This window comes from Syngnathus typhle, linkage group LG6 (assembly GCF_033458585.1).
Source record: "Syngnathus typhle isolate RoL2023-S1 ecotype Sweden linkage group LG6, RoL_Styp_1.0, whole genome shotgun sequence".
In the NCBI taxonomy this organism is placed as follows: domain Eukaryota; kingdom Metazoa; phylum Chordata; class Actinopteri; order Syngnathiformes; family Syngnathidae; genus Syngnathus; species Syngnathus typhle.
In genome coordinates this window covers 5,410,454-5,435,998 of record NC_083743.1, presented here as the reverse complement: position 1 = coordinate 5,435,998, position 25,545 = coordinate 5,410,454, and the positions used below count along the sequence as shown (strand labels likewise).

At 46.9% G+C, this 25,545-nt stretch overlaps 4 protein-coding genes across 9 annotated transcripts in view; 2 read left to right on the top strand and 2 right to left on the bottom strand.

Annotated features, from left to right (window-relative positions):
- Positions 1 to 375: 375 nt before the first annotated feature.
- Positions 376 to 12,655, bottom strand: LOC133156056 (tyrosine-protein kinase receptor UFO). Its single transcript, XM_061281806.1, has 20 exons — positions 12,520 to 12,655; positions 10,338 to 10,551; positions 9,846 to 9,946; positions 9,582 to 9,764; positions 8,156 to 8,236; positions 7,966 to 8,081; positions 6,595 to 6,790; positions 4,691 to 4,830; positions 4,445 to 4,611; positions 4,231 to 4,235; positions 3,696 to 3,825; positions 3,532 to 3,623; positions 2,995 to 3,090; positions 2,830 to 2,907; positions 2,558 to 2,650; positions 2,367 to 2,488; positions 2,188 to 2,297; positions 1,943 to 2,102; positions 1,733 to 1,869; positions 376 to 1,653 (listed from the first exon to the last, which is right to left on the bottom strand). The coding sequence occupies exons 1-20, from the start codon at positions 12,653 to 12,655 to the stop codon at positions 1,173 to 1,175; spliced, it is 2,838 nt and encodes a 945-aa protein (XP_061137790.1). The 3' UTR covers positions 376 to 1,172.
- Positions 12,656 to 14,613: 1,958 nt separating this feature from the next.
- On the top strand, positions 14,614 to 16,472 carry si:ch1073-83n3.2 (uncharacterized). Its single transcript, XM_061281804.1, has 4 exons — positions 14,614 to 14,671; positions 15,764 to 16,022; positions 16,092 to 16,125; positions 16,195 to 16,472. The coding sequence occupies exons 1-4, from the start codon at positions 14,626 to 14,628 to the stop codon at positions 16,444 to 16,446; spliced, it is 591 nt and encodes a 196-aa protein (XP_061137788.1). The 5' UTR covers positions 14,614 to 14,625; the 3' UTR covers positions 16,447 to 16,472.
- Positions 16,473 to 17,834: 1,362 nt separating this feature from the next.
- On the top strand, positions 17,835 to 20,548 carry LOC133156042 (cytochrome P450 2F3-like). The gene is made up of 9 exons (XM_061281786.1): positions 17,835 to 18,011; positions 18,179 to 18,341; positions 18,659 to 18,808; positions 18,982 to 19,142; positions 19,262 to 19,438; positions 19,502 to 19,643; positions 19,886 to 20,073; positions 20,148 to 20,289; positions 20,367 to 20,548. The coding sequence occupies exons 1-9, from the start codon at positions 17,835 to 17,837 to the stop codon at positions 20,546 to 20,548; spliced, it is 1,482 nt and encodes a 493-aa protein (XP_061137770.1).
- The window catches only part of LOC133156046 (cyclin-dependent kinase-like 1), a 22,869-nt gene continuing 17,775 nt past the window's right edge, over positions 20,452 to 25,545 (bottom strand). For 4 of the 6 annotated variants that reach the window (XM_061281793.1, XM_061281791.1, XM_061281794.1 and 1 more), the window contains 11 exons: positions 23,693 to 23,784; positions 23,186 to 23,363; positions 22,990 to 23,111; positions 22,546 to 22,618; positions 22,202 to 22,292; positions 21,640 to 21,840; positions 21,497 to 21,579; positions 21,369 to 21,425; positions 21,072 to 21,227; positions 20,828 to 20,968; positions 20,452 to 20,571 (listed from right to left, as the gene is read on the bottom strand). In XM_061281793.1, the coding sequence (XP_061137777.1) occupies positions 20,873 to 20,968; positions 21,072 to 21,227; positions 21,369 to 21,425; positions 21,497 to 21,579; positions 21,640 to 21,840; positions 22,202 to 22,292; positions 22,546 to 22,618; positions 22,990 to 23,111; positions 23,186 to 23,353 (1,047 nt within the window). In that variant the 5' untranslated portion in view covers positions 23,354 to 23,363; positions 23,693 to 23,784 and the 3' untranslated portion in view covers positions 20,452 to 20,571; positions 20,828 to 20,872. Of the gene's footprint in view, positions 20,572 to 20,827; positions 20,969 to 21,071; positions 21,228 to 21,368; positions 21,426 to 21,496; positions 21,580 to 21,639; positions 21,841 to 22,201; positions 22,293 to 22,545; positions 22,619 to 22,989; positions 23,112 to 23,185; positions 23,364 to 23,569; positions 23,624 to 23,692; positions 23,785 to 24,784; positions 25,518 to 25,545 lie in introns of those variants that run through there. The other 2 variants (XM_061281796.1, XM_061281795.1) reach the window with 2 other exon arrangements.

The following is a 25,545-nucleotide window of genomic DNA, read 5'->3' as shown; positions in this document are numbered from 1 at the left end:
TAGACCTCAGCAGCTCCCAATAGTACCTTTTTATGTACCTCGTTCAAATTTAGTCAATGATGGAAATATTTAGTCTTGTTTTCGAATATTCGACCTTAGAACAACTCTAGTATTGTTTTTTTCCCCTTCCACTAGTTGACATATTTGCAAAACTAATTGACATCTGCGGACAACTCACTACTAGATTATCTAGGTGTTAACTAGTACAATTTTAGAACAGTTGTCAACTAGTGCATCACTAGTAATGGAGTTGCTCTAAATTGGAGTATTTTGTTGAAGTGAAGTCAATTTTGTTCAGTGCTTGGATGATGACAGCTGGTCAAGTGTTTTCGGCTGCTCGTAATACAAATTTTGCAGTCAAAGAATACTAAGGTCTCGTCCATCACATGGAGTTTACAAAGTAAAAAAAAAAAAAAAAGTATACAGACAATAGACAAACGTACAAAATGATATAAAAAAAAAAAAGACATTAGTGCAAAGTTGGAAAAGTAGAAAAACAATCAGGGTACAAAAGAAAGTCAATGTGCTTATTGTCTTTTTTTTTAAAGTCCACCTCAGAATATTCGGATCTTGGACTGTTTGGTACCTTTGTGGGGCAAAGGCTTCAAGGAGTCCTGGCAGTGATATTTTCCTGGTTTGCGAGGAGATCCTCAGTGAATGGATTTCCTTGAGTTTTTGTGGCAATGCAGTTCCTCACATTCAAATATCCATATTTTCCACAATCGTGTGCTACTTTAAGGGGAATAAGGGGAGCGTGATGAGAGGAAATGAGTTTTGCTTCGGTTGAGCACTGGCCAATGAAATAGGGAAAAATATTTGTGGATAAATGAAAAACAAAATGAAAAATGTCAAAATGAGAAGGATCAAAGATTGCTGGAATGCCATCAGGTTTCTGCGTGTGTGGAAAATGGAAAAATGGTATCACTATATTTTGGGGGTTAGGGGTTAAGTTTGTTTTTGTTATGTAGGGTAAGCATGATTTAGGCTGGAAGTGATTCCTTTTTGGTGTTTTTGAAAAAAGTGAACATTCATTTTAATGGCGTACATCCTGGAATGCCTTCAAGTGTGTGTGTGTGTGCATGTGTGTGTTTGCGTGCAAATTGTGCTCACCAAGGCACACCATCTAAAATTCCATTCTCTGACTCGATAGGTACGATTCAATCCAGTTGCGCTCACTGCCAGGCGACCTTATGGGTCACCTCTCGCTCATCCAGCAGCTCAGTGGCGGGAGTGGCCGCCCGGGCTATATCGGGCGTCGGCGCACCGGTGACGTCGGGCGTGGAGTGTCGGGAGTAGCGCAGAGGCAGCGTGGCGGCCGAGAAAGCCGAGGGAACGTCCAGACTCTCCAGGGAGTCGGCCAGCGCTCGGCCGCTGTCGTGCTGGGGACACAGCACGTAGCGGTTGGGTTGGTGCACCTCCGCCGTGGTCACCTCCAGGCCTTTCAGGCCCAGATGGGCGGAGCCTCCGAGGGGGTCGCAGCCGCCGACGGCCCCCGGTTCGATGTAGGAGTCCTCCATGTTGACGTAAAGAATCTCGTCCGGGTCTTGCGAGTCGGGCAGGTCGTCGAGGGCTTTTTCCAGCTCGCATCGAAGCGATTCAAATGTCGGACGATCTTTGGGACTCAGCAGCCAGCAGGAGAACATCAGCGCGTAGCTGAGGAAGAGCAGGAACGTCCTTGTTTTATAAAATCAATTTGAAAAATATCAAATGTCCACAAAAAACGTGTACTCACATGTTGTCCAGGCAATCTGGAGGCTGCTTGAGACGGTTTCCCTGCCTCAAATAATCGTAGATCTCGCTGTTCTCAACGCCGGGGTACGGCGTCTGCCCCCTGGTGGCGATTTCCCACATGGTGACGCCAAAGGACCACTGAGCAGCAACAAGAGGAAGTTAGAGCAAAGAGCGCGACAAGGTGATGACATCACACGGGAGGGGAACCAACCACGTCGCTCTTGGTGGTGTACACCCGGTCGGCCAAGCTCTCGATGGCGATCCACTTGACGGGCATCTTGGAGATGCGCCCCTGCCGGTAGTAATCGCCGTTGTAGATCTTCTTGGAGAGCCCGAAGTCGGCCACGCACACGTTCATGTTCTCATTCAGCCTGGAATGCGTTTTGGATACTTCAGTTCAGCGACCGACGGTGACCTCGGACGGGAAGTGAAACGAGCGAGCGGAGGCGTGCGTACATGCAGTTGCGTGCGGCGAGGTCTCTGTGGATGAAGTTCTTGTTGCTGAGGTACTCCATACCGCGGGCGATGTCCGTCATGAAGCGCACCAACATCTGAGACGGCAGGTACTGCGCAGGGACGCATTTGTGTCAGCCTAAGGTGTTTTTGAATTTCACACACGTCATCACTTTACTCACCACGGGATTTTCTCCCAAGCGCGAGTAGAGCAGGTAAGTGTGGAGGTCGCCGTGTTTCATGTAGGGCAAGATGACCACGGGCGACGGGAAGCCTTCGCTCTCCACCGTCTGCAGACACACACCTGTGCGGAACACGCGCATCAGTTCCGGCGGTTCCGATCCGCCGACGCGTCGATGAGACGGAGTCTCACCGAGCAGCCTCATGACGTTGGCGTGGTCAAACTCCTTCATGCAGATGGCCTCCCGGAGGAAGTCCTCCATTTCTGAGCGCGTGCAGATGGCGACTGGGGTGAGAGCCACGAGAAAGAAACGAGAAGAAAAGAAATTCAATAGATAAATTGATTTTGAGATGTGTCTCGAAAGCAACTTTTCTATTAGCTTGGTGGCTAGTGCTAGCATTTTATTTTTTTTAGATGTTGCATATTCCAGTGCTTGAATGTATAAAAGTTGGTCCTCCACTCACTCTTCATAGTTTTGACGGCCACACGGAGTACAGATTCCTCCTGCATGAGCTGACCTTCCATCACAGAGCCGAACTCGCCTGCAGACGCCACGGGCAACACGGCACACGTAAGAAACACATGGTCCATTTTCAAAAAATGTGCTGCTGCTTTTAGACTCAAGCTACCTTCGCCCAACGTCTTGCCCAGCGTCAACTTGTGTCTGTCCACCATCACGTCTTGGAGCTTCTGCCTCAGCTCGTCGCTGATGCCCAGACTGTTCACTGTGTGTGCATAGCAGGAAAAATATTAAATTATGATAACCAACTTTTTTTTGCTAATTGGACTAGTAAAAAATAACATGGCCTTCATTTTATAGCAAGCATATGCTGAGGCTCGACTTTGTCATGAAAGGCAGAGAATGCTGGGACATTCCTTCGCCGCATCTTCGGGGCAAGCTGGGACTTGTAAACTAACTTGACATAACAACCGTGTGTGTGTGTGTGTGTGTGTGTGTTGCTGTCTGGAATCACTGCGAGACATCCATAGATTGTGCTTGTAGTCACACAAGAGTTGTTTTTCCAGACTGGATTGCTGCAGACGATAATCAAGGATACACAACACAGCCTAAGACTAAACATCTGCTGGAAAAAGCGACCTGACTTGGGAACTTACGAAACTAACTTAAGTGTTATTTATGAAATTGCATTTGTGTCAAAACTCACGCGTGGCCTCGGTGGTCCTACGGCTGTACGAGCGTCGCGCCCGGTAACGGACCACCAGTTCGCCGCTCTGCATTATGGGCTCGAAGGCATCGCTAAAAACAAACACAAAAACAGGTTAACGCAAAAAAGGAATAAATAAATGAATGAATTATAACCAGACGCACCCGAATCGTGTCTCCTTGCGCCGCAGTTTGGCCACGTACACGGCCATGAGCGCGCCGAGGGCCACGGCGCCGGTGGCGGCCATCACCACGTACCACCAGTGCCACGAGAAAGCCGGCGGAGACGAAAGACCTGCGCGGTGAAAAAAAAAAAAAAAAAAAGTAAAAACTGTTAACTATATATTTCTTTTAATCTAACATTTGTTTTTCTTATTGCGATAAGTAAATGCTTATAAAAATATTTATATGATATATTTTATTTATTATATTTATATATTTATATTATATTATTATTATTAATATTTATAATATATAATAATATATATGATTTGTTTTTTACATGACATTATTTACAGTGTACAATAATACACATGACGTATTTGTGGCTATCCTGGCTCTAAATAAAGCCTCCTCAGTCTTGCCCGTTCTTTATCTCGCCTCTTTGTATCGTCCGCCTGGCCCGATTAGCCTAAGCAAACAGAGACGGCCCACGCTCTAAATATTTATGAAGCGGCGTCCCGGTTCACCCCAGCGTAACCTCGCCTCCCTTTTCTTTTCATCTTCTTCCCCTTTTTCTTCCACAGATGAGGGAAGGAGGTAGGAAGAAAGGGAAGTTTGTCACTGGGTTGTGGGTTGGCACTCACCTCGGAATTCTGGGGGAGAAAAAGAAGAGAGACAAGGTTTGTACTCGAGCTGGCTTTGAAAACTTTATTTTCACCGCTTCTTTATTAAAATGATCCAACTTAAGCAACATTTTGAGTTGCGCTTCCTCACCAGGAGAGACCAGCGTCAGAGTCTGCGTGGGGCTCCAGGGTCCTCGCCCCGCCCCCGTGTAGGCGCACACCCGCAAGGTCACGTTGGAGAGCGGCAGGGACAGGTTGATTGACAGCTCCGTGTCCAGTCCGGCGTCCAAGACGAACTGTCAATCAGAGAGAGCGGCCATGATGTGTGAGAGGAAGTTTTCCGTGTCTTTCAAAGTGTGTGAGAAATGCACGCACCTGATTGACAGTGGGCGCGCTCAACTCCACTAAATAGCCGCGTAGGTCTCCGTTCAGCTTCCCCGAGGGCTCTTCCCAAGCCAGCAGCACTCGGCTGTCGTTCCCCAGCGCCGTCACGTTGCCCGGCGCCTCATCGGGAACTGAAACGAGCAACGCACATCAGCGAGGAGATTTACATGTGTGTGTGTCGGAGCATGATGGTAATCAGGAAGTGTTTGGCGTTTGATAGTTTCCACATGCGCTCGCTCGCCTCTGGCGTGGCAGCCAAAGTAACTCAAGCCCCCCCCCCGCTTTTCCATCTGGTTGCGGCCGAGCCTCGTTTCTTTTATGCTAGGGGACGTTCAAGTGAACAAAGATGACATTGTTACAAAAACAAGTTTGCAAAATAAGAAGAAAGGCGACTGCGGGCTTTTCTATCCCCTCTCCAAAATAAAGCACGTCATGTGCATCAGTGCACGTGGAATCGTTTTCCAGCACGCACGTCATCCTCACGCTGAAGGCGGCGCTGTTGCGTATGTGGGTGTGTTTGTTTGCGTGTCTGTTTCTCGTCTTGGAGAAAGGTCACATTGAGGCCAGAAAGTTGGGAGACTCTCAAAATAAACCAAGCGCTCCCACGGCAAGTCGGACGTCAACTTTGCTGCCTTGTATGATGACATCTCAACTACTCTGGACTCATCAGTGCGACACTGATACTCGTGGTTCTTTGCAGAGGATAAAGAATATATGACTGTCTGTTTACATGTCGCTGTGCTTTTTGTTTTTAATGAGGCGCTTTAAGCACTGTAACATCGATGCTAATAAATATTAGCATTGAGCTATTGGGGCCTTTTGGTGTTTTTGCAGTTTAAACTGTTGTAAGTGATTCAAAGGGAAAATAGTAAATGCTCCTCACAGTACTGCCACCTCCCCTTTCCCCTACTCCCACTTTTTTTTTTTTTTTTCTTTCAGTTGTTTTCCCACAGTGCCTTGCTACATGTGAGCTCATGCGAGGTCAAAGCCAAAATGGGGGAAGCGAAAGACGCAGGCCGGGAGACACGCAGCGAACTGGAGCTGGATTGTTTTTCTAGAATTCCTCGGTGGTGCCGTCTGAAGAAGTTCAGCCAAGTCAACAAGTGGTTAGGACCGAAATAGCAGAGCGCAGGAGGAAAACGTTTGCTTCTGGATGACACTTTTGAGGAGAAGACAGTCGAGAACATTGTCGTCCGATGAGAAACACATGCGGCAAAGAGACGGGAGGGGGGGGGGGGGGATTTTTACTGTTATTTTAGCTGCAAAAGTAATGGGACACAATGAGTACAATCCAGTATCAAAATCCAATTTTGGAAACAACTGACAAGTGTCCCATTACTTTTGTCACCATTTCTCACTTCCTGTTTTCGTGCACACGCGACCTATTATTTCGGGCCTATTTCTCATATGTAGCAAAGATAAACTCCCGTCTTGGCTTTTTGTGACCTCCCTGAGAAATTGAACAAAAATGGGGAACCGCAAAGTGACCACACTTTTGTATTTTCCTGTGAAAAGGAACAAAAGCCTGATTGATGAAGAAGTGAAACCCGACAGGTTTATTTGGGAGCGCAAACTTCTCAATTGCATGTTGTAGGCAGCGCCGCTTCTCCTTTCATTCTTTCTTTTTTTGTGTGTTTTTTTTTTTTTGTGCGGGGTCATGGAAAGCACCGATCACCGGAGCCCCGCCTCCCTGGCGCGCTAGTCCCACCTCTATTTCCGCTGGCAGTGCATGCTGGGAGTTGGCATGGCACCTCGGTTCGAACGTGAGGGCCATCCAAACAGTCGCTTTTCACGGGTGGTAATGTTTCCATGACAACCGTCCCTCTGGCCTTAAGAAATTGTGTGCGAACGCTGAAATGTGTCAATTTGAGAATGAAACTGAGTGACTGACTGACCTCCTTCGGCCGTGCGCATCTCCACCCAGGACGTCCAGCGCGACGGCCCCTGGCTGCTGTGACACGCCACCCTAGCGGCGTACACACTGTGGGGCTCCAGGTCCTCCACCAGGTACTCGCTCGGAGGCACGTTCAAGTTCTGGTTGAGGATCATCTGATCCGGACCTCCAGTGAACGGCTCGTCGGCGTGTTTGACCTGGAAGAGTCCAAAAAAAAAAAAAAAGCCCAGTAAGCTAAGTAGAAGCGTGTGTACTTGATGCTGCCTGGAGGATTTTTATTTTTTTTAAATGTGTTTTTGTGGAGATGCAAAAACATCCTGAATGCTGTCTCGGCAAAATCTCGCTGTGGTCCACTTGGACCGCTCCGACCATATGCAACTTCCCCGCTGTGGCTTTGGAGCACTCGAGGGCTGGAAGTCAGCATTCTTCGTTTCCAGTGTGTGTCAGTGTGTGCGTGTGGAAGTAGGTGGTGTATGTGTGTGCGTGTAGGTAAAGTAGTGTGTGTGCAGGTGTTTGACCTCTCAAACAATTGAGTGAATTTGGGGGCGTGTCTCATTAGTCCCCCCCCTTAAACCACTTGTATCATTCCTGACCCTGTGAGTCACGTCCAGGCTGCAAACAAGCGTTTCATCTTGTTGAGTCAGAGCACATTCCCCCTCGCACGGCTCACACATCATTCCTAATGCCATTTCCTGTTTTTAAGATATCTTTTTTTCTTACTCAAGAGAAGAGAGTTTGGAGGATTGTCCCAATGTCGAAAATGAGTTGCCACGGTTCTGTACTGGACAGTTGAGGAAAAATCAATATTATTTTACTACTACTAATGTATAAAACCAAAATCAAACAGGATATTTCTGTCTCCTGATTTCATGTTTCAATTCAATGGGTTCTGTTGCTCCTGCTGGTGTGCCAGCTTTGGCCACGAGGGGGCAGTATAAAAAGAACAGTCATAGAACACGGTCTGCTGTACTCAAAACAAAAGTAGTGAGGCGCGTGTAGCTCAATGTATTGGAGTAAAATATCATCTTTGCGAAAATACTCAAGTGAAAGTTAAAAAGTAAGAAGTCCCTTTCCTTTTTTGCCCCATTCAGCCGAGCCTGGCCCCTTGACTTTTTTCCCAATGAGGGGGAAATAGGGGGAAGGGGGGGCGGGGTGCGAGGTATGAGGAGCAGCTTTATTAGAACCAGACGTTTAGGGGTGGCGGCGCTCGCCGTAATGGCCACCGAGAGGGAGGGTCGCTGCGTCAGATTAGTTTAGGGAGGCCCACTTTCCCTGAGTGAAACCTGATCTCGTTGCTCCAGGAGGACAAAGATGGGTGGGACTCGGGAATTGGGAGGGAGGAGGTGTCTGAGAACATGTTTGGAAAACGTACCTGTACTGTGCAGCGGACGACCAGGTAGTCGCCGCCGAAGCCAGGTTGCCATGACAACTGGAGACTGGTTGGCGTGCTGTTGACGGCTCTCAAGTGGTGAGGAACGGAAGGGAGCACTAAAAAAGACACGGGCGGTTGATTGTAAAATGTATATACGATTTCAAGTTGACCGTAACACTCGGCGCCTTACCGGTAACAGTGCCGGAGCCGGAGGCGGCCACGCCTTTGCGGTTCTGGGCCTCGCAGGAAAAACTGCTGGTTCGGTTCAAACCTGAGCGAGAAAAAAAAAAAAAAAAAGTGGGCATGAGAAGGGGAAAATGTTGGCAGTGCTACTAAACAAAGTGCATGAGACAAAAAAGGTAGTGAAGAAAGTTGTGGTTTCCATGGCAACGTGAGTCAGCGGATGACTGTGCGCCGCGAGTCAGCACAAATTTTCCGTTCGTGTGGATTTTTTATCACCATCCCAAAAACATCTTCTAGCCAACATTGGCTCCACAGAGCTTCGTTTGATTCCGAAGCCCAACGACTTTGTCACATCCCGACATCAGCGTGCACACACACTTGAGACATTCCACAACACGCGCATCATGTGACCTGGCAATGTTGTTGCCAGCCACACACGTACACTGCCACCAGTGTGTCCTTCATGGCGGGGCCACATGCACCAAAGCCTCCATTGTGAGGCGGGTGGACAAAAGAAGGCGCACTTCCGCCGTTCGCTTGGCGAAGCGCAAAGAAATTGTGTGTGTGTGTGTGGGGAGGGAATCATCTGGAGATTGCGCAACTTTTGCCCAGACACACAGTGGCACCACGTGGATGTTGATCAACATCTTGTTTAGTTTTTTTAAATGGAGAAGCTTCCTGTGCATTTGGCAGCAAGAAATGGTGTCATTCAAGAGATCGATTACGAATAGTGACACACTTAAGCCGACTTTACTGGAGCTAAAGTCCATCGAGATAAAAAGATAAGAGAGTCTCAAGTTTTTTTGCTACTGCACTTGAAAGTCCAAATATGCAAATCATGCAGAATGGGCTGAGGAGGACCCGAGTGAATTTGAATCCATCTTTCTCGCCGTGCCTACTGGAAGATGTTCCGTACAGTTTGGAACAGCTGGCCATTCCACAGAGGTGAGTGTTGATTCCCGGTCGGCAACGGTCACAACGGTTCCGATGAGTCAAAGCAGAACCCGGCACCTCAGCGCCAGCCTTGTCAAATTGTCTCCTGTGTGACTCAGCTCGCTCTGCCAGCCTGAGCGCTTGCATGCTTTCTTTTCAAACGTTTTCAGTCTTCAACTGTTTGTGTTCTCCCCTAAAGGAGCCCTCAACCCGTACGTGAACCCCGCCCCCCCCCCCTCCCGTGGCCCCTTTCCTCATCCCCCCCTTCCTCCTAGTCTGAGAAGAACACTCCTGGGCCGGCTCTCGGCCCGATAGCTTCTGGCTTCTCCTTGCTGATAATCTTCTTGTCGTGTTTGAGCTGAGACGTGTTGGGAGGGGGAATGTTAAGTGGACTAGTTCCCAAAAATTCCAACGTGCCTTCAAAGTTCTGATCCAATATTGAATTTGTTTATTCAAGGTGGTACTGTTGAATATTGTCAGTGAAGTTAGACCAAGCTGACCTGTGATGTTGAGCGTAGATGGCGACAGGGCCACCGGGTCGTCCACCGTGTTTAGAGGAGCGCCGTCCCGGAGCCAGATGACTCGGACCGGTTCTGGCGGTCCGTGGGCTACGCAGTGCAGGCTCAGCGGCACGTTGGCCTCCACGGACATGTGATGCGGCTCGGTGGAGAAGTGAGGGAGACCTTAGGAAGAAAGCGGCCGGGTCAGAATTGAATCGACGGGTCTGGGTGTCGGTACCGGGTCCGGGGTGTGAGGCCACTCACCTTCCAGCATGATGCTTCCGTCCATGGACAAAATCTGCTCACCTTCCACATCAACCGCACACTGATAGGTGCCCATGTCCGAAAGTTGGACACTTTTAATCCTATGGAGAACATTTGATTAGATCATTGCAATTTTTTAACTCTGTTTGCCAGCGACGTGAATGCTCGTCAGTGACATTAAAGACGCGAGATCCCGTCGACGAGTATTTTCGTCAACTTATTTTTATTTTATTAATGGGTAGATAAGACACACGGCCACCTCTCCACTTAAAGATTGTGAGTTCTTATCATTTTTTTCCCTCCACAAACTTACCCACACATTAATTTTAAATATTGGCAAAAAACAAAGCGAGACAAAAGCCACATCCCGATGGCGTTGAATCTACATCGCTGTGGTTTTCAAAATCACAAAGGAGCCAAGCCGCAGGAGACGAAGCTTCGTCTTAATTCACTTCAGTCGTGGTGAAGATTTGCGGAGCCGTCGTCGTCTACCTGAGGGTGCTGTGTACGATCCAGCGGTCCATGCCGACAACCGGCATTTGGTAGTCGTCGTATTCGGCGAAGGGAAGCGCCTCGCCGTCCTTCAGCCAGTACACGTTGGGCGGAATCTCGCCGTTGTCGAGCGTGGCTAGCAGGTCGCACTCCAGCCTCACCGGTTTGCCCACGGATGAAATGATGGTGGCCACTTGTTTCTCAAATTCCACATCTAAAAAACAAGGACAAAATGATTAAAAAAAAAAAAAATCAGTGGAAATTTGCAAGACCATTGATTAGACACATTTTATTTGCCATGGTCATGCTGTGGATCAGATATTTTGGGGTGCTGCTGAGCTTCTGGCCAGGAAAAATGAATGTAATACTTTTGCACATTTTAATCCAATTTCTGAGAGAATTAAGTATAACATGTCTGTGACTAAAGCATAAGCTCTGATCAAGCTTATCAGGGACAGGACAAACAACTAATCACACACACGCGCACACACGCACACACTCTCTGATAGATGGCGGGTTGACCTTGCTAGCAGGACAAAGGCCACTTGTGCACTGACAAGCAGCAGCAAAGTGCAGAATGTTTCTTAATGTGTAAAAAACACTTTCCATTTTTGGGGTTTGTAAAAAAAAAAAAAACATCCTAGCTCCTCTAGTATCACAAGAAGTTTTTGCCGGAGCGCGTGAGTGTTTATCTGTTATACAAATGCATCGAGATGAGAGTAATAAGTCTCCAAATGCTTTTTGGTGGCATGGCGTGCCTGTGACTTTAAACGCTCCATTTCTCCTCCTTTGTGTCCTGCCAAACTCCCTCCGGGCTCTCACTGTTTTGTTTCTCTGCCAAGTGGGACACAAGCAAACATGAGCCCATTGGGTGCCTTCTTCACCCCTTTCGCCCATTCATTATCTCGCCCACTTTTTTTTTGCCACGCTATTATTCGGGTTCATCACTCCCCCCCCCCCCTCCTCCTCCATCTATCCATCACGTACGCTCCAGTGTGAGTCACAGAGGGCGTCCATGACTCATAAGCAGACCCCCCTCATTCTTCTCTTTGGCTCATTGGGGAAAAATGTGAACGCTTATTGATTTACAAGCGCTTACAGTCACCTGAGAGCCATGTGAGGGTGACGCGGGGGGGGGGCTCAACTCAACTCAACACTTGCTCTACAGAAGTTTGCTAAACGATAACAAAAGACAGGCAGGAAGACAATTCAACATGCGTTACCTTTGTGACGTGTGTGTGTTTACATTTACCACGGAGTACTTGTGCAACATTTCCAGGGAATCACAACGTCATCACTCGCGAGCTATTTTTAGGAAAGAGCAGCTATTCCTGGCATTTTCCATCCATTTCGATGGGAAAAAAAAAATCATTTGGGTGTTTTGAGTTATAAGCAGAACAAATGAAATGTATTTAGGGCGGGAAATATAAACATGAGGAGTTCCTCAGCATTCTTGCTATATGAAAGTAATTCGGGGGATAAAAGGTTTGGATATCTCTGCTCTAAATGGTTCCAGTGATTCTTGTTTCACCTGCTAAAGGCTAACAAAACATCCATTGAAACATTCCACGTGTCAACCAGGAAAAAAAAAATGTCCAGCTTGACAGCAACGTGCGTTTTGATTTTCATTTTTCCAACTTTAGAAAGTTGCTTTAAACTAACTCCACTCTGAAAATACCAAACTACTTCTTATAATCGAACAAAAATAAGAGTTGTAATTTAAGTTCATTCATTTCCTGGAAACTCTTACTTTTACTTAGTTGTCATGAATATATTTGTATTCATTATTCTATTTGTTATATTATATTCATACTTATTTAAATATATTTATTTGAATTAATGGTAAACACTATTTGCACTTAAATATTTTCCAGTATGAAATCACTTTGATTTTAAAAATGCGTAAAAAAAATATTATTTTCTGACGTTTTTAGTATTGTATATGTATTGCAGCTTTTAATCAATGGAAGAAATTTGAAAAAGTTCCGGTTAGTCTGCAGTCTTTGGGATGTTGAGCGCATGATGTTTACCTGCCTCACCTCTTCACACTCATCAACAACTTTCTCCTTTGTGCTCCAACATCAGAGCTAGAGAACCATTTTAGTTCTCATCTCATCACGAGTGTCAATATTTAAGACATGTAAAAAACAGAAAGTGGGTTTAAAGTTTTTTCTTTGATTACCTTGTAAGCAGGCCACCTTTGCCGGTGAAGCGGAGAGGATCAAGAGGAGCGAGACGAACCCACAGCAGCCGAGCGGTTCCCCCCGAAAAGTGGGCTCCTTCTTCGATTGAGTCATCGCTCTTTGCAGTCTTTTCATCTCTTCATCATGTCGCACTTTTCAAGCGGGAGAAACTCGTCCGTGACACGAATTAAGTCCACTCGTCTCCACCGGAAAAAAAAGATGACAAAAGCAACAAGAAGAAACTCCCAAGTTAACTTTTTGTCCACTTTTAGGAGCGACGGGTTGTGGTGCGCCGTTCCGTCAGTGCGCGTACATTCCTCCGTTCCCTCCTTCCTCGTTTCCCTCCTCCTCCTCCTCCTCTTCCTCCTCCTCTTTCTTGTAGGACTCAAATTCCACAAGTCAGCTTCTTTGCACCCTCCTCCTCCTCCACCTTCGTCTTCCCTTTTTCTTTCGAGGATGCCTGCATTCATACATGTTGATACAAAAACTGCTAATAACCCCCCCCCCCCCCCCAATATAAATAAAACCCCAATTACAGTAAAGATGTCAAATCATTTTTATCCTGTATCAAATTGGGTACACCCCAAAGTCAAGATGAGCATTGTTTCTTGGGAATAAAAAAACAAAAAAACCAAGGACCTGCTCCAAATCACCTGATTTAAGATGGTGCTGCACTTGACCATACGCAGGTCACGTGATTTTCACCAATAGGTGCGATGTTTGTTGTGTCTTTCCTTTGTGTATCTACCCGCCACCCCATCCCTTTCCGTTCCCACGCTGGGGGCCTGCAGGCTGGGTCCTTTAAGAATGGCCCCGGGCCCCTTTAAAAGAGCCTCATTGTATTTACAACTTTTTCAATGGGCGCTCCAGCACAGCTCCCAGATAAGAGAAGTAGGGAGGGGGGCAAAAAGAGGGGCGTTCTGAGGCTTCCATGGCTTTTGGGGTTGTGTGTGTGTGTGTGGGGGGGGGGGGGGGGGCATTCCTGATTGCAAGATTTACAGGGGATTTGGCGGCAAGGCTAAAGTGGATTAAGAGGTTTGAAAGCACATTGTTGTAGCAGTCAGGTTATCAGGCTTGGACACCCAAAACAAAACTGTTGCTTGCACACAGGAAACTTTGGGCACACAATTAAATCGAATTTCTACTTGCAGTCAAACACCCTGCCAGCCCAGCCCAAAAAAACTGCACATACGTCACAGGGGTCCTCTGAACACGTGACCAGAGCTATGAGGAATGAGTGACTCTAATGCCCTCTGGTGGTGACAAATATTCTTACCACTCGTTACCGCCGCTGCCAAAATTGCCTGCAAACAGTACAAACATAATAATTAAATTTAGTAAAAAATATATATTCTTGCACATTCCATTGTTTTGTAAATAATACAAAACTATTTTTATGTTTGATTTTACTCACTGTATTTCACACAACTTTCCATTTCCACTTTTATTTGGGATGAGCGACGTTTTTTGGGGGGAGACGGGGGTGTTTTCCCCCCTTTTTTTGTCCCTAATTTGTAGCCAGGGTGGAAACATCTGTTTGGTTTTACTGTCGTACATGTGTTCAGTTCAGCGAGTGAGATCTGCAATGAATAATGGCTACCGTCTTTAAAAAAAAAAAAAAAGGGAAGAAAAATAGAGAGCACTTCTGCTTTTCATTATTCACACATAAAAACTGAAGATCATCTCCATATATTATTTTTACAAGCAGTGACAAGAGGGGATAAAAAACAGTGCGCACACACACACACACACCCATACATATATATATATATACACACACACACACACATATGCAAAGTATACACACACACGCACATATACATATACATATATATATATATATATATATATATATATATATATATATATATATATATATATATATATATATATATATGTATATATATCCCCCTCCAGCTGTGGCCCTCTTGATAATCCCTGTTCTAATCTGGCGGGTCGGCAGGATGATTCCGTTCCGAGCATCAGGAGTAAAAAGGAAGGGCCTAAATTGTGGGGATTATTTTCTCTCTCTCTCTCTCTCTTTCTCTCATCCTATTTTCCGGCATCCCAAATTCTAGCCTTCATTTGTGTACTCTGGAGCAGCCATGAACCCAGTTGGCGGCGTTCACCGAGGCTACCTCAGGAAATACGGTAGGCTACTCAGCGGGCCCACAATCCTGCACGGTCTCAGAGGCCGTAATTTAATATGTTAAATGTTATAGTTGAGTACATTCAGAGGCCACATGGGCCATTTCTGTATCAGATTTTTTTTAGCTGTGTGTTTTTGTTTGTTTCTGCCAAAAATGTGTCCTGCTGTGTTGTTCCATGCTAATGTTAGAAATCTTGGCTGGCATTTGAAAAAGCTCAGTGTCAATATGATGATAAAGTGCCTTTTGGTGACTTCAATGGAACAAGTATAAATGAGAAAAATGAAAAGCTGAGGTCTTATTATCAGCAGCCAAACATTTGCACTGTCTTCAAATCAATTCATGCTTCTTACAGTCCATAAAACTTTTTTTTATTGGATTTTAGCACAGCCTACACATTGCTCTGCTAAGTGAAGTGCTGAGTCTGTAAATATTAGAAAATCTAAAAACTGTTAATATGGTTTTTATTATTGATAAGTTACACTCGTGCTGAATTTATTTCATTCTGTGATCGTGCGCGTCATGAAAAAAAAATCCAATGATGACGTGATTCTGATTCATTTTTGTTCCACCCTGACTACTAATCTCATCATTCAGTCAGAATGAGAACATTGCAACCTAGAAGTTTGCAGACACATGACAACAACAAACTCCCTTTTGCAAAAATGATCATCCACACATTTGACCTTTGTAAGTGACCCCAAAACATTAGTGTCTCTCATAAATTTGCATTGCAAGGAAATAAATCATGAAGTGTATCCAAATACAATTATTAAGTCAAACCTTTGTGTCTCTCGCTCTTGGCCAAATCACGTTTAATCCTCCACGTAGAGAAGTAGAGCAGATCTTCATCAGCCTCATCATGGTTAGTACAGGATGAGCGGCAGACTGTGCTCTGACGTTGTCACGTGTGTCCCGGCCTGGAAATGGACAGCGTTGCGTAGTCAGAACGTGAGTCAGGCTTGAGGAATAGGTGAGGATAGAGAGCATCCCTGGAACAAAAAAAAATGGAGAACCCAGACAACACCATTTACTACTGTCATCATTTCTGGATCCAAATGAAGGCGCTCACAGTCTGTTCCGGTTCCTTGGTCAGGTGGCTTCATGTTCAAACAGTGGAAGGACAAGTACGTGGTTCTCAGCGTGGAGGGAAGCCTGCTGGTGTGCCGAGACGGCGAGTCCCCGCCCGACCAAGTGGTGGACCTGCAAAGCCACTGCGAGATGATCGTGGAGGGACGCGAGATCTTGGACCTTCCCAGGCTGCCAACGGGGGGCCGCAGGGACTGCTGCTTCGCCCTCGTCCTTCAGCAGAGCAAGTTTCTGCTGATGCTCGCCGACAACCCGGACGACTGCGCGTGGGTCTCGCCGTGACATCCGACCGTCCGTTTTCCAAGCAGAAATGACTTTTTATCTTTTCCTTCCAGTTTGTGGCTGAAGCTGATAAGAAAAGTTAGAGAGGTGAGCGTTTTTTTTCTTTTTTTCCACGTTGCACTGACATGTATTTTGACTAACCGCGTCCGTTTCCAGGGCGTCATGTCACCTGCCGGCCTGCAGAGGCAGCGCAGCATCGCCCGCTGCATCACCGACAGGGACCCTCTGCCCGACTCTGGCAGCGACAAGGACCCCGGCTCGCCTCGGCCCAGCGAGGCTAGCACCCCGCCGTCGACCCACGTCACAGAGAGAGGCGGCTCGCTGAGAGAGAGACGGCAGAGTCAAGGCCGGTTTTTGGATCTTTACAGAATCAGACATTGGTTTCAAAGATGGGTAGAATTATATTGATGGTTTTTTTTTTCATCAGTTAGTGCACCCCGGCGATCCCTGCGCAGCGTCTCGGTGGCCCCCCCTCACCGGGTGTCGGATTGCCTTCGCCACGGCAACAGCAGCGACGCCCGAGCGGTGCGGGCGGTGTGCCTGCTGATGGGCGGGGCGGCGGCCTCCTCAGCTCTGGGCTACCTCAACTCCTCCTCGCCGTCCTCGCCGTTAGTCGGCAGAGCGCCCGAGATGGTCCACGCCGGCTCAGGGGGCTTCTCGGAGATGCCGGCCGGGGGGTCGTTTCACGCCTGCGGCCAAGACGTGGACTCGGACACGCACTTCAACAGCTTTGACTTTGAAGGCGACACCGACTTTGACGCATTCGATTGCGGGAGCTTTGCCTTTTGAAAGACGCTTGCGCGTGAAAGCAGGTCTTCTCAAACAATTTGGGATTTTTTATCAAAGACCACTTTGTGATCTTAAAAGCTTCACAGGCGGCTTTCGAAATAATTGGCAACCATCTCAAAGTCTTCCCGCTTTCCTCCCCTGATCCTTTGGTGCTTTTTGAAATACAACGTTTTGTTATCTTGCGTCTGGTTCCCCTTTAACACGTTTTCTGAATGGAGGCTGGCGTTCTTCCGGGCTCTGCATGCCTACGCTCCTCAGGTAAATCATTCGTGATCAATCCATTGTGTTTACCTCCATTTTATATTAAAAGCCGTCCAATACTAGTGTGTTGTTTTTCTGCAAACACACAACTTTAATTGCATGCGTAATTGATTCTCATTCAAGTGCATTGAAAAAAAAAAGGTTTTGATCCAATACTGCTGCTTTAATCCTTACATACTTTGATGCATTACGTAAGTCCCATGCCGCAGTTCAGATTTGATTGAGTGATACGATGATGATGGAAATAAGATCAAGCTCTTGTTCGCTCTAACGGCGGGTCAGGAAAAACACACAAAGGGTCAAGCCTCTTTGTGGCCTCACACACTGAAAATTATTTTCCACGATAAATGAGGCTTTAAAACCTAACTTTAGTGTTTACCACAGAAAACGTCAAGTCATTTTTTTCCCCCACGCAAAAATATCTCCACCCCCTCAGAAAATATTACTCAACCCTCCAAAGAATTAAAAAAAATATATATATTTTTTTATAATAATATTTTTTTTAAAATAAAAAACCAAAATTCTAACTGTCAATCGTTATAGCCTCAGATGAACATAAGGCTGTTATGAAATAAAAGGTGTGTTTTGGTCTATATAGATTCAAACTTGTTTGTTCTGGCTGACGGAAAGGGGGCAAAGGTGCAATTGAAGTCACGTAACGGTTACGTGACGACGTAACCCACCTGACTGGTTCCTCCTGCATGTCCCAGATGAGAAATCTCCTGCCGTCTGTGTGAGCGGTCATCATGGATATTTCCGCGGCCTTTTTGCTGCTCGGGGTCCTGCTGGCTCTACTCTTGTTACTTCACAAGAAGAACAGGAGCGGCGAGAAGGGTGGTCTTCCTCCTGGCCCGCTTGCGTTGCCTCTCATAGGAAACCTGCCACAAATAGACAAACACGTTCCTTTTAAAAGCCTCCTTAAGGTGAGACACTTTGGCAACACCAAACTCAATTTTGAAAATACAGTAATCAATTAGCCTGATGCTAACAAACAATGCAAAAACCCATAAGCATGCAATGGATATTTGAACACAAACGGTGGAGCAACACATGTAGACAGACAACATCATTGTCGCTGGTCTTTTTCCAGCTGAGTGAAAAATACGGCCCGGTGATGACAGTGCACCTGGGCATGCAGCGCGCGGTGGTCCTGGTGGGTTACGAGACCGTCAAAGAGGCGCTGGTGGATCAGGCCGACGACTTCACCGGCAGAATGCAGTTGCCCTTTCTCGTCAAAGCCACCAGGGGTTACGGTGAGGGCTCCACTATAGGTTTAATTTCATCCCATGTGAGAAATCGTCTCAAAATATGAAATGTTGCTTCAGTTAGCGCCATCTTGGTGCCAAGGACGATTGAGCTGAGGAGGATTAAGTTATTGCATTGTCCACTTGAAAAAGTGTTTTGCTGCCATCTTGTGGCATTTGTCAGCATTTACAAATAGCTTCATGATTAATGTAAACAAAAGATTTCTAAAGGGAAATAAATGCTTGAAACAAGTCAAATGTTTTACCTCAAAACAGCCTGATAAAAAAAAAAACTTTTTCCAATGGTTGTTTTTTTCTTTTGTCAGGTTTGGGCATCTCAAACGGCGAGCGTTGGCGTCAGCTGCGCCGTTTCACGCTGACCACACTCCGAGATTTCGGAATGGGTCGTAAAGGAATGGAGGAGTGGATCCAAGAGGAGAGCCAACACATGAGGGCAAACATTGAGACTCAAAAAGGTACCTTTGGAGCTCCACTCTGTGAAAATCTAACTGCGTGGTTCTCCATCTGGAATTAAAAAAAAAAAACAAATGCATTCCTTGCATACTACAGAGAGCTTGTTTGCCTCTGATGATGTCATCAAATCCATGTTGCATTTCCCTCAGTGCCTTATTTGATTTGCCCTCTGCAGCTGCACCCTTTGACCCTTCCTTCCTGCTGAGCTGCAGTGTGTCCAATGTGATTTGCTGCCTGGTGTTTGGCCAACGCTTCGACTACGAGGACGACGACTTCCTGCGGCTGTTGGCCATCATTTCGGAAATGGTGCAGTTTTTGGCCAGCCCTCGTGGGCAGGTGGGTGACACTGGAAAAAAAAAATACACCGATTTAATTTAAAATCTCCCCCGAAAGCTTGATATCATTTTTTTTGTGTACTTACTGTTAAATATTGAAACGACCGTCTCCTTCCACAGATGTACAACGTTTTCCCATGGCTGACCGAGCACCTCCCCGGTCGACAACACAAGATATTTGGCCACATGAAGGAGATAAGATCTTTTATCAAAAAGAAGATCCAGCAGCACCAAGACTCCCTCGAGCCCACCTCGCCTCGAGACTACATCGACTGCTTCCTCAACCGCATCCAACAGGTCAGAAAGAATAGAAAGGATCGACTACAACAAATGGGCTTTTGACTAAATCTATTCCCGCAGGAGAAGGACAACGAGTCCACAGAGTTCTTCTACGAGAACCTGGTGGCCACAGTCATGAATCTCTTCTTGGCGGGAACCGAAACCACGGGCTCCACCATGCGATATGCGCTCAGCGTGCTCATCAAATATCCAGAAATACAAGGTTCAAGCTCCCGCAAAGAAACCCCAAAAATATGATCTGTAAAAAAAGTTGGTTTGACCTTTAATCCAAGAGACTGCTTTGTTTGATGACAAGTTTGAAATGACTTTTGAGGGTAACGAGAAGTTCTCTTACCTGTCATCATGATCTTGAGATTTTCTGGTGCGTCTAAAAATAGCAAAGAAAATGGACACAGATTAGACTGACACTAGAAATCGTTTTTTTTTTTATATTGTCCTGCACAGAGAAAATGCAGCAGGAGATCGACGACATCATTGGCCGAGAGCGCTGCGTCTACATGGAGGACAGGAAGTCCATGCCCTTCACGGACGCCGTCATCCACGAGGTGCAGCGCTTTCTGGACATCGTCCCGTTCAGCTTGCCGCACTACACGCTGTGGGACGTCTCCTTCCGAGGTTACACCATTCCCAAGGTAGTCCTCGCCGCGCAGTCCACACTCCCCAAGTTGGGTTCGGGTTGTTTGAATGTCTGTCGGGTCGTCAACAGAACACCATCGTCGTGCCACTGTTGCACTCTGTGCTGAAAGACCAGACGCAGTGGGCCGAGCCCCGGTCCTTCAATCCGCAACACTTCCTGGACCGCAACGGCAACTTTAAGAAGAACCCGGCGTTTATGGCCTTTTCAGCTGGTACGTGTGTGGTTCGAGGTGTCAGATTATTTTTCTTTTTAAATGTTTTTAAAAGTTGTTACCACATGTCTTTCCAGGAAAACGAGCTTGCGTGGGGGAGTCTCTGGCTCGCATGGAACTGTTCATCTTCCTGGTGTCCCTGCTGCAACATTTTAGCTTCTCCTGCCCGGGCGGTCCGGACAGCCTGGACCTGACCCCGGAGTACAGCAGCTTCGCCAACACACCGCGACGACACCAGATCATCGCCACGCCGCGCTGAGATCTACGCCGGCCGGGCGCATCCTTAACCAGCCAATAAGAGATATCGCTAGTCATCTTTACCACAATTGTCAAATTTGTTGGGTCCGCTGAAGAACGTGACTTGGAAATGTTATGCTACAAACAAAATGGCAGCACATGAATGGAGCTGGACACAGAATTAGGTACGCCATCTATTGAGAAATCTGCTTTTATAAAGATGATCATGTTTACCTTGAAAACTATATATATAACTATACAAATAATTTTCAAAACTACAGCTTGGTGTCGTAAGCGTTACCGGACCGCACCGCCGCTCCCACACAAAATGTCTGCTGGTTATTGGCTAAATGTTGGGCAGGTGATATTTGTGCTTGGCGGGCTTCTTGACATCCGGCGCCGGCGACATGTTGCTGTTGGTTAACTGGGGCAAGTATTGAGCCTAGAAACACACAAAGAGAAATGAGGTCATCAGAAGTTGGATTTTGGTGGTTCCCCGGACTGAAACATTTTGAGAAGCCTTGGTCAATTTCCGCGAGTCTCACTCCTGTCTGTCTGCGACGGGCGCCTTTGTCATGGCGTCTCGGGGGCCGTTGTTCGGCGTCGCGGGGCCAGCCGGCGCCGCCTTCCTCGTGGATGTAAGGTAGCGCCAGCAGTTCCTCGCACGACAGTCTGAGCGAGGGATCCATCACCACGCACGCCTACGCACAAAGACTAATAAATAGAACGGTACAGGAATCGGTGTCAAGGAAGTACATTGAAAGGTTTGTCGGGTTCCGACAAAATTGTCCAAATGTGAGTGTGTGTGACCAGTCCAGGGAGTGTGGAGAATGAGGACATACCTTCATGACTTGAAGAGCCAGGGGTGACGCGCCAGAGAATCGCTTTTCCAGAGTTTCCTATTCATAAGAAGAAGAACGATAACATCGGCGCGCTTTAAAACAAAGCTCCGGCGCAGCAAGACTCGTACCGTGGTGTCAGGATCGGGAATACTGACTCCGCTGAAGAAAACGTTGGACCGGAACACCTGCTGGTGTCGAGGGATGAGGTCCCCTGCGACCGAGGTCGTAAAGGTCATTTCGCGGCCTCACGTGCGGAATCTTGGCGGCGTACCGAGAGTTCTGCGGATGAGGTAGAGCTGGTCCACGTCGGACTTCCCCGGCCAGAGCGGATTCCCGCTCAGCAGCTCGGCGAAGACGCAGCCCACCGCCCACACGTCCACGGGGGGGCCGTACTGAGTGTCCCCCACCAGTAGCTCAGGGGCCCGGTACCAGCGGGTCGCCACGTAGTCCGTGTAGTCGTCCTCTGGGCCCGCTGAGCGCACAAGACCACGGAAGACACATAAAAGCAAATTCCTGACAACGTTTGTGAGATCTTCTCAAATGTTTTGGGGCAGATGTGATCTTGGGAAAAAAGAATAGCGTGATTGGGAGGTCGTTTTCGAACGCCTGCTTTGACGGGCAGCGTGAGCTTATGTTCATGGTGAGCACTAAATAAGACCAGATTGTGGAGGGATTACAAGGCCTCCCGAGCGTGACAGCACATATGGAAACCCAACACGGGACGGCTCGCCGGGTTGTGCTAATTGACTCGGGGCGAAGCATTGAAAGCGAGGAGGCGGTGCTGAATAAGTCATGAGAGTCGGTAAATGCACGCGCACACGCGATGGACCCACTGAGAATGCGAGCGAAGCCAAAGTCGCACAACTTGATGACGCCGGCCTTGGTGATGAGGATGTTCTCGGGCTTGACGTCCCGGTGGATGCACTGCAACACAAACACGAGGCGCGGCTCACGTTAGCGCCGACACTCAACACCGCGCAACCTACACACTGCGCTTTTTATACACACACTGGCCAATGACCTGACCTGGGGTCACGTGACTTGAGAAAGACTTAAATTACTCTATGTGACGACTCCCATCTTTATTAATAAGTTAAATTAAATTGTGTCTGGGGGTGGTAGGGTAACCAAAAAAATCATAACACATATCGTAAGGTATTTCATAGATTTTACTGACATTGTGCTTGTGGCAGAAGTTGACGGCTTGTAGCGTCTGCCAGACGATGCTCTTCAGCTGGGCCTCTGGAACACTGTGGAAGGAGAGCACAAAGAATGTTGACGCCCGACTTTTATTCAGCATCGACATGGAACAAAATGTTACTGAATATTGATAGAGTATAGCCAATGCCGTTGTCATGGTAACCCTCAGCGCATCCCTACGAGCGGCTACGATTTCTGCCGCGTGGCCTCGTGGAGGAAAAAAAGGTCAGGCCGCCTGAAGCAGCAGACTGTTGGGTGACGTCAGTTTACGTCAACGGGTTTCCGTGCACACTCGAGTGTAGGTTGCAAACCATGAGACAACCAATGACCTTCATGACGTAGCGGCGGCCAGACTTTTGACTTTAAAGGCTTTCGGGCTGGGGCAAAATAATTTGAACTAAAAAATGTGCTCATTGCTCACCCGCGAGGGTGTTTTTCCAACTCGTTGAGGACCGTCTGCTCGCAGAACTCAAAGACCAAGTGGAGGCGTCGTTTCCTGCGGAACACCTCCAGCAGGTTGACCAGGTTGATGTGTTTCAGCTGCTGCAGGACAAGCAGAGGACGCGGCGTCAAGCAAGGCGGACGATGTAAGGTCAACCACCAGGTCATTCGCTCACCTTCAGCATGCGAATTTCCCTCAGCGCAATTTTCTTGATCATGGGATCGTCTTCGGACTCCACAAACTTCTTGATGGCCACAATTTGGTCGGTGTCTCTGTTTCTGCACTTGAACACCACGCCGTAAGAGCCTTCTCCGATTTTGGCCAGTTTCTCGTATTTCTCCATTGGGCAGTGACTGAGGGAGGAAAAAAATGTTGGCATGCTTTATCTCGGTGATGAGAGCAGAAAATTGAAATCTTGAAATTCCCTCCATACTGCAGTAAAACTATAGTAGCTCTCACTTTTTAAAATTAAAATATTGTTTGTCATTAAATGCCCGTTTTGGAAGCTAACAATATTACATGATGTTGGTTCCCTTGTCAAATTTGTTTTTTTACATACTTTTCATGGATTGGTCCAAAGTCATCAGTAAGACTTGCCGTGAACAAAACGGAGCTGAAGTTGGAAATAACAGACACATATAATGGCCGATATAGAACGGACAAGGTTTAAATGTGCACTCACCATGGACGGACGACTCAGCGGTGTCACTATCTGCACCGTCCGCTTCTCGACGTCCTTCGGACACTTGAATAAGTTTTCTCCGTCTCCAGACACTAAAAAAAAAAAAAAGTGACAAACAGACGGCGTTTGGAGAGGGGGGGAGGTGGGGGTGCTTCCTAGAAACAACGCAGAATGCGCGACAAGAGGCGTAACGCTACCATTCATGTCGTTGTTTGCTTGGTAACCATGGAGACAGACGGCAGACTGACGAAGCTTTGAAAACAGCGTTTTGCGAGTATTAGTCGCTGTTGCTGTTTGTTTTTAGTGTGAAATACGACTCGTTATGAAACCAAATGTTGTTGTTTTTAAATTTTGAACACGGGGTTATTAAAAAAACCACAGAATGTGAGCAAATCCAGAATTGGAGGACAACTTAGACAACACATTTTGAACATTAATTATCTGTTTTGACTTTTTTTTCTTTAACTATCATTTAATTTGATCCGTCCAGCCAGAGAAACATAAACGACTCGTGCTAAATCCGGCACAGTAAAACGGGAAGTGCTAACCCTAAACTTTTCTTCCACTAAGGGGCAGCATATGACCACACACGTACACAAAAACGTTACAAAAACAACGGACTAAATCTAACAAGTATATAGCCTACACATAACTAATATATGTGTTAAACCAACATATAATAATAATCTTATTATTACTAAACCAACATATATATATTATTTTAATATTTCTAATGATAAGAACAGAACATTTCAGCAATTTTCCACATTTGAATTATGTGCAACTGATTAAGTACTTTTAGTGAGTTGTCCTCACTGTAAAAATTGATAGGCATTATTGTGTGGATGTCCTAAATGTTATCGATCCATTTATTTGTTTTCTAATAAGACAGTTAAGACTGAATTATACCGAACAATATTATACCATCATTATATCTAAAATTATATCATCACACATGGTTTCGATGGGACGGACAGGCAGTTATTTGTTTACTGGCACGCATCATCGCTTGACTCAGCGGAAATGTGTGTCTGAGCTTTGTCTTTCAGTTTGTGTTACAGTGGATGTTTTAGGGGATTTTGTCTGGCCTACCTCGCCGCTAAAGATCCCCTTTCAGTGTCGGCCTGCGATGAATGGCTCATTCTTTAACAGTGGCGAGATGACAAGTGACACTCATGGGAAAAGGCAGCTAGCCCAGACCGGCCTTGCCTCCGCAAAGTGCCACATCAAACAGTGGCGGAGGGCCCAGGCGGTCACAGCATGTCCTTCAAAGTCGATTGAGTTGCTCTGCTTCCGTGATGAATCACTTTATGAAATGCTCACTGGTTACTTTGATGGGTCATTTACAACTCAAATGGATAAAAGTGGCTTGTTTCTTCGACTGGTAGGCGGAAAACCTACGTCAAAGTCAAAACCAATAGAAGGAGATGAAGCAGTATCATCCCTCCAGAAAGCTCCAGCTCTTAGATCGGGGCCTTTAAGCTCTCCGGCCTGGCAGACGTTGAACTTTCACAGGCATGGGCTAAATGTGGTGGTCAGTCGCTGTGACGCCGGCGCTGTGCACAGCTTGTCAGTCATGAGGCTGACCCACAGACAAACCCGGTGTGGTGTGGGCAGCCAATGCCGACGCTAATGCCAAGTGTTCATTAAAAAGTCTTCAGTGTGCACTAGAAGGCAGCAGACAGCAGAGCAGATGTTTCACGCTGCAACAGTTAGCCTCATTTCCTGGGCGGAGAGCTCTGCGCTCGATTAGACGGGGAACCAGAAAAGGCTTCGCGAGTGAGAGGAGGCGGAGGGAGGGGTGAAAAGTTAGCTGAGCTAAGATCCTACAAATCACTTTGTCACAGGCAAGT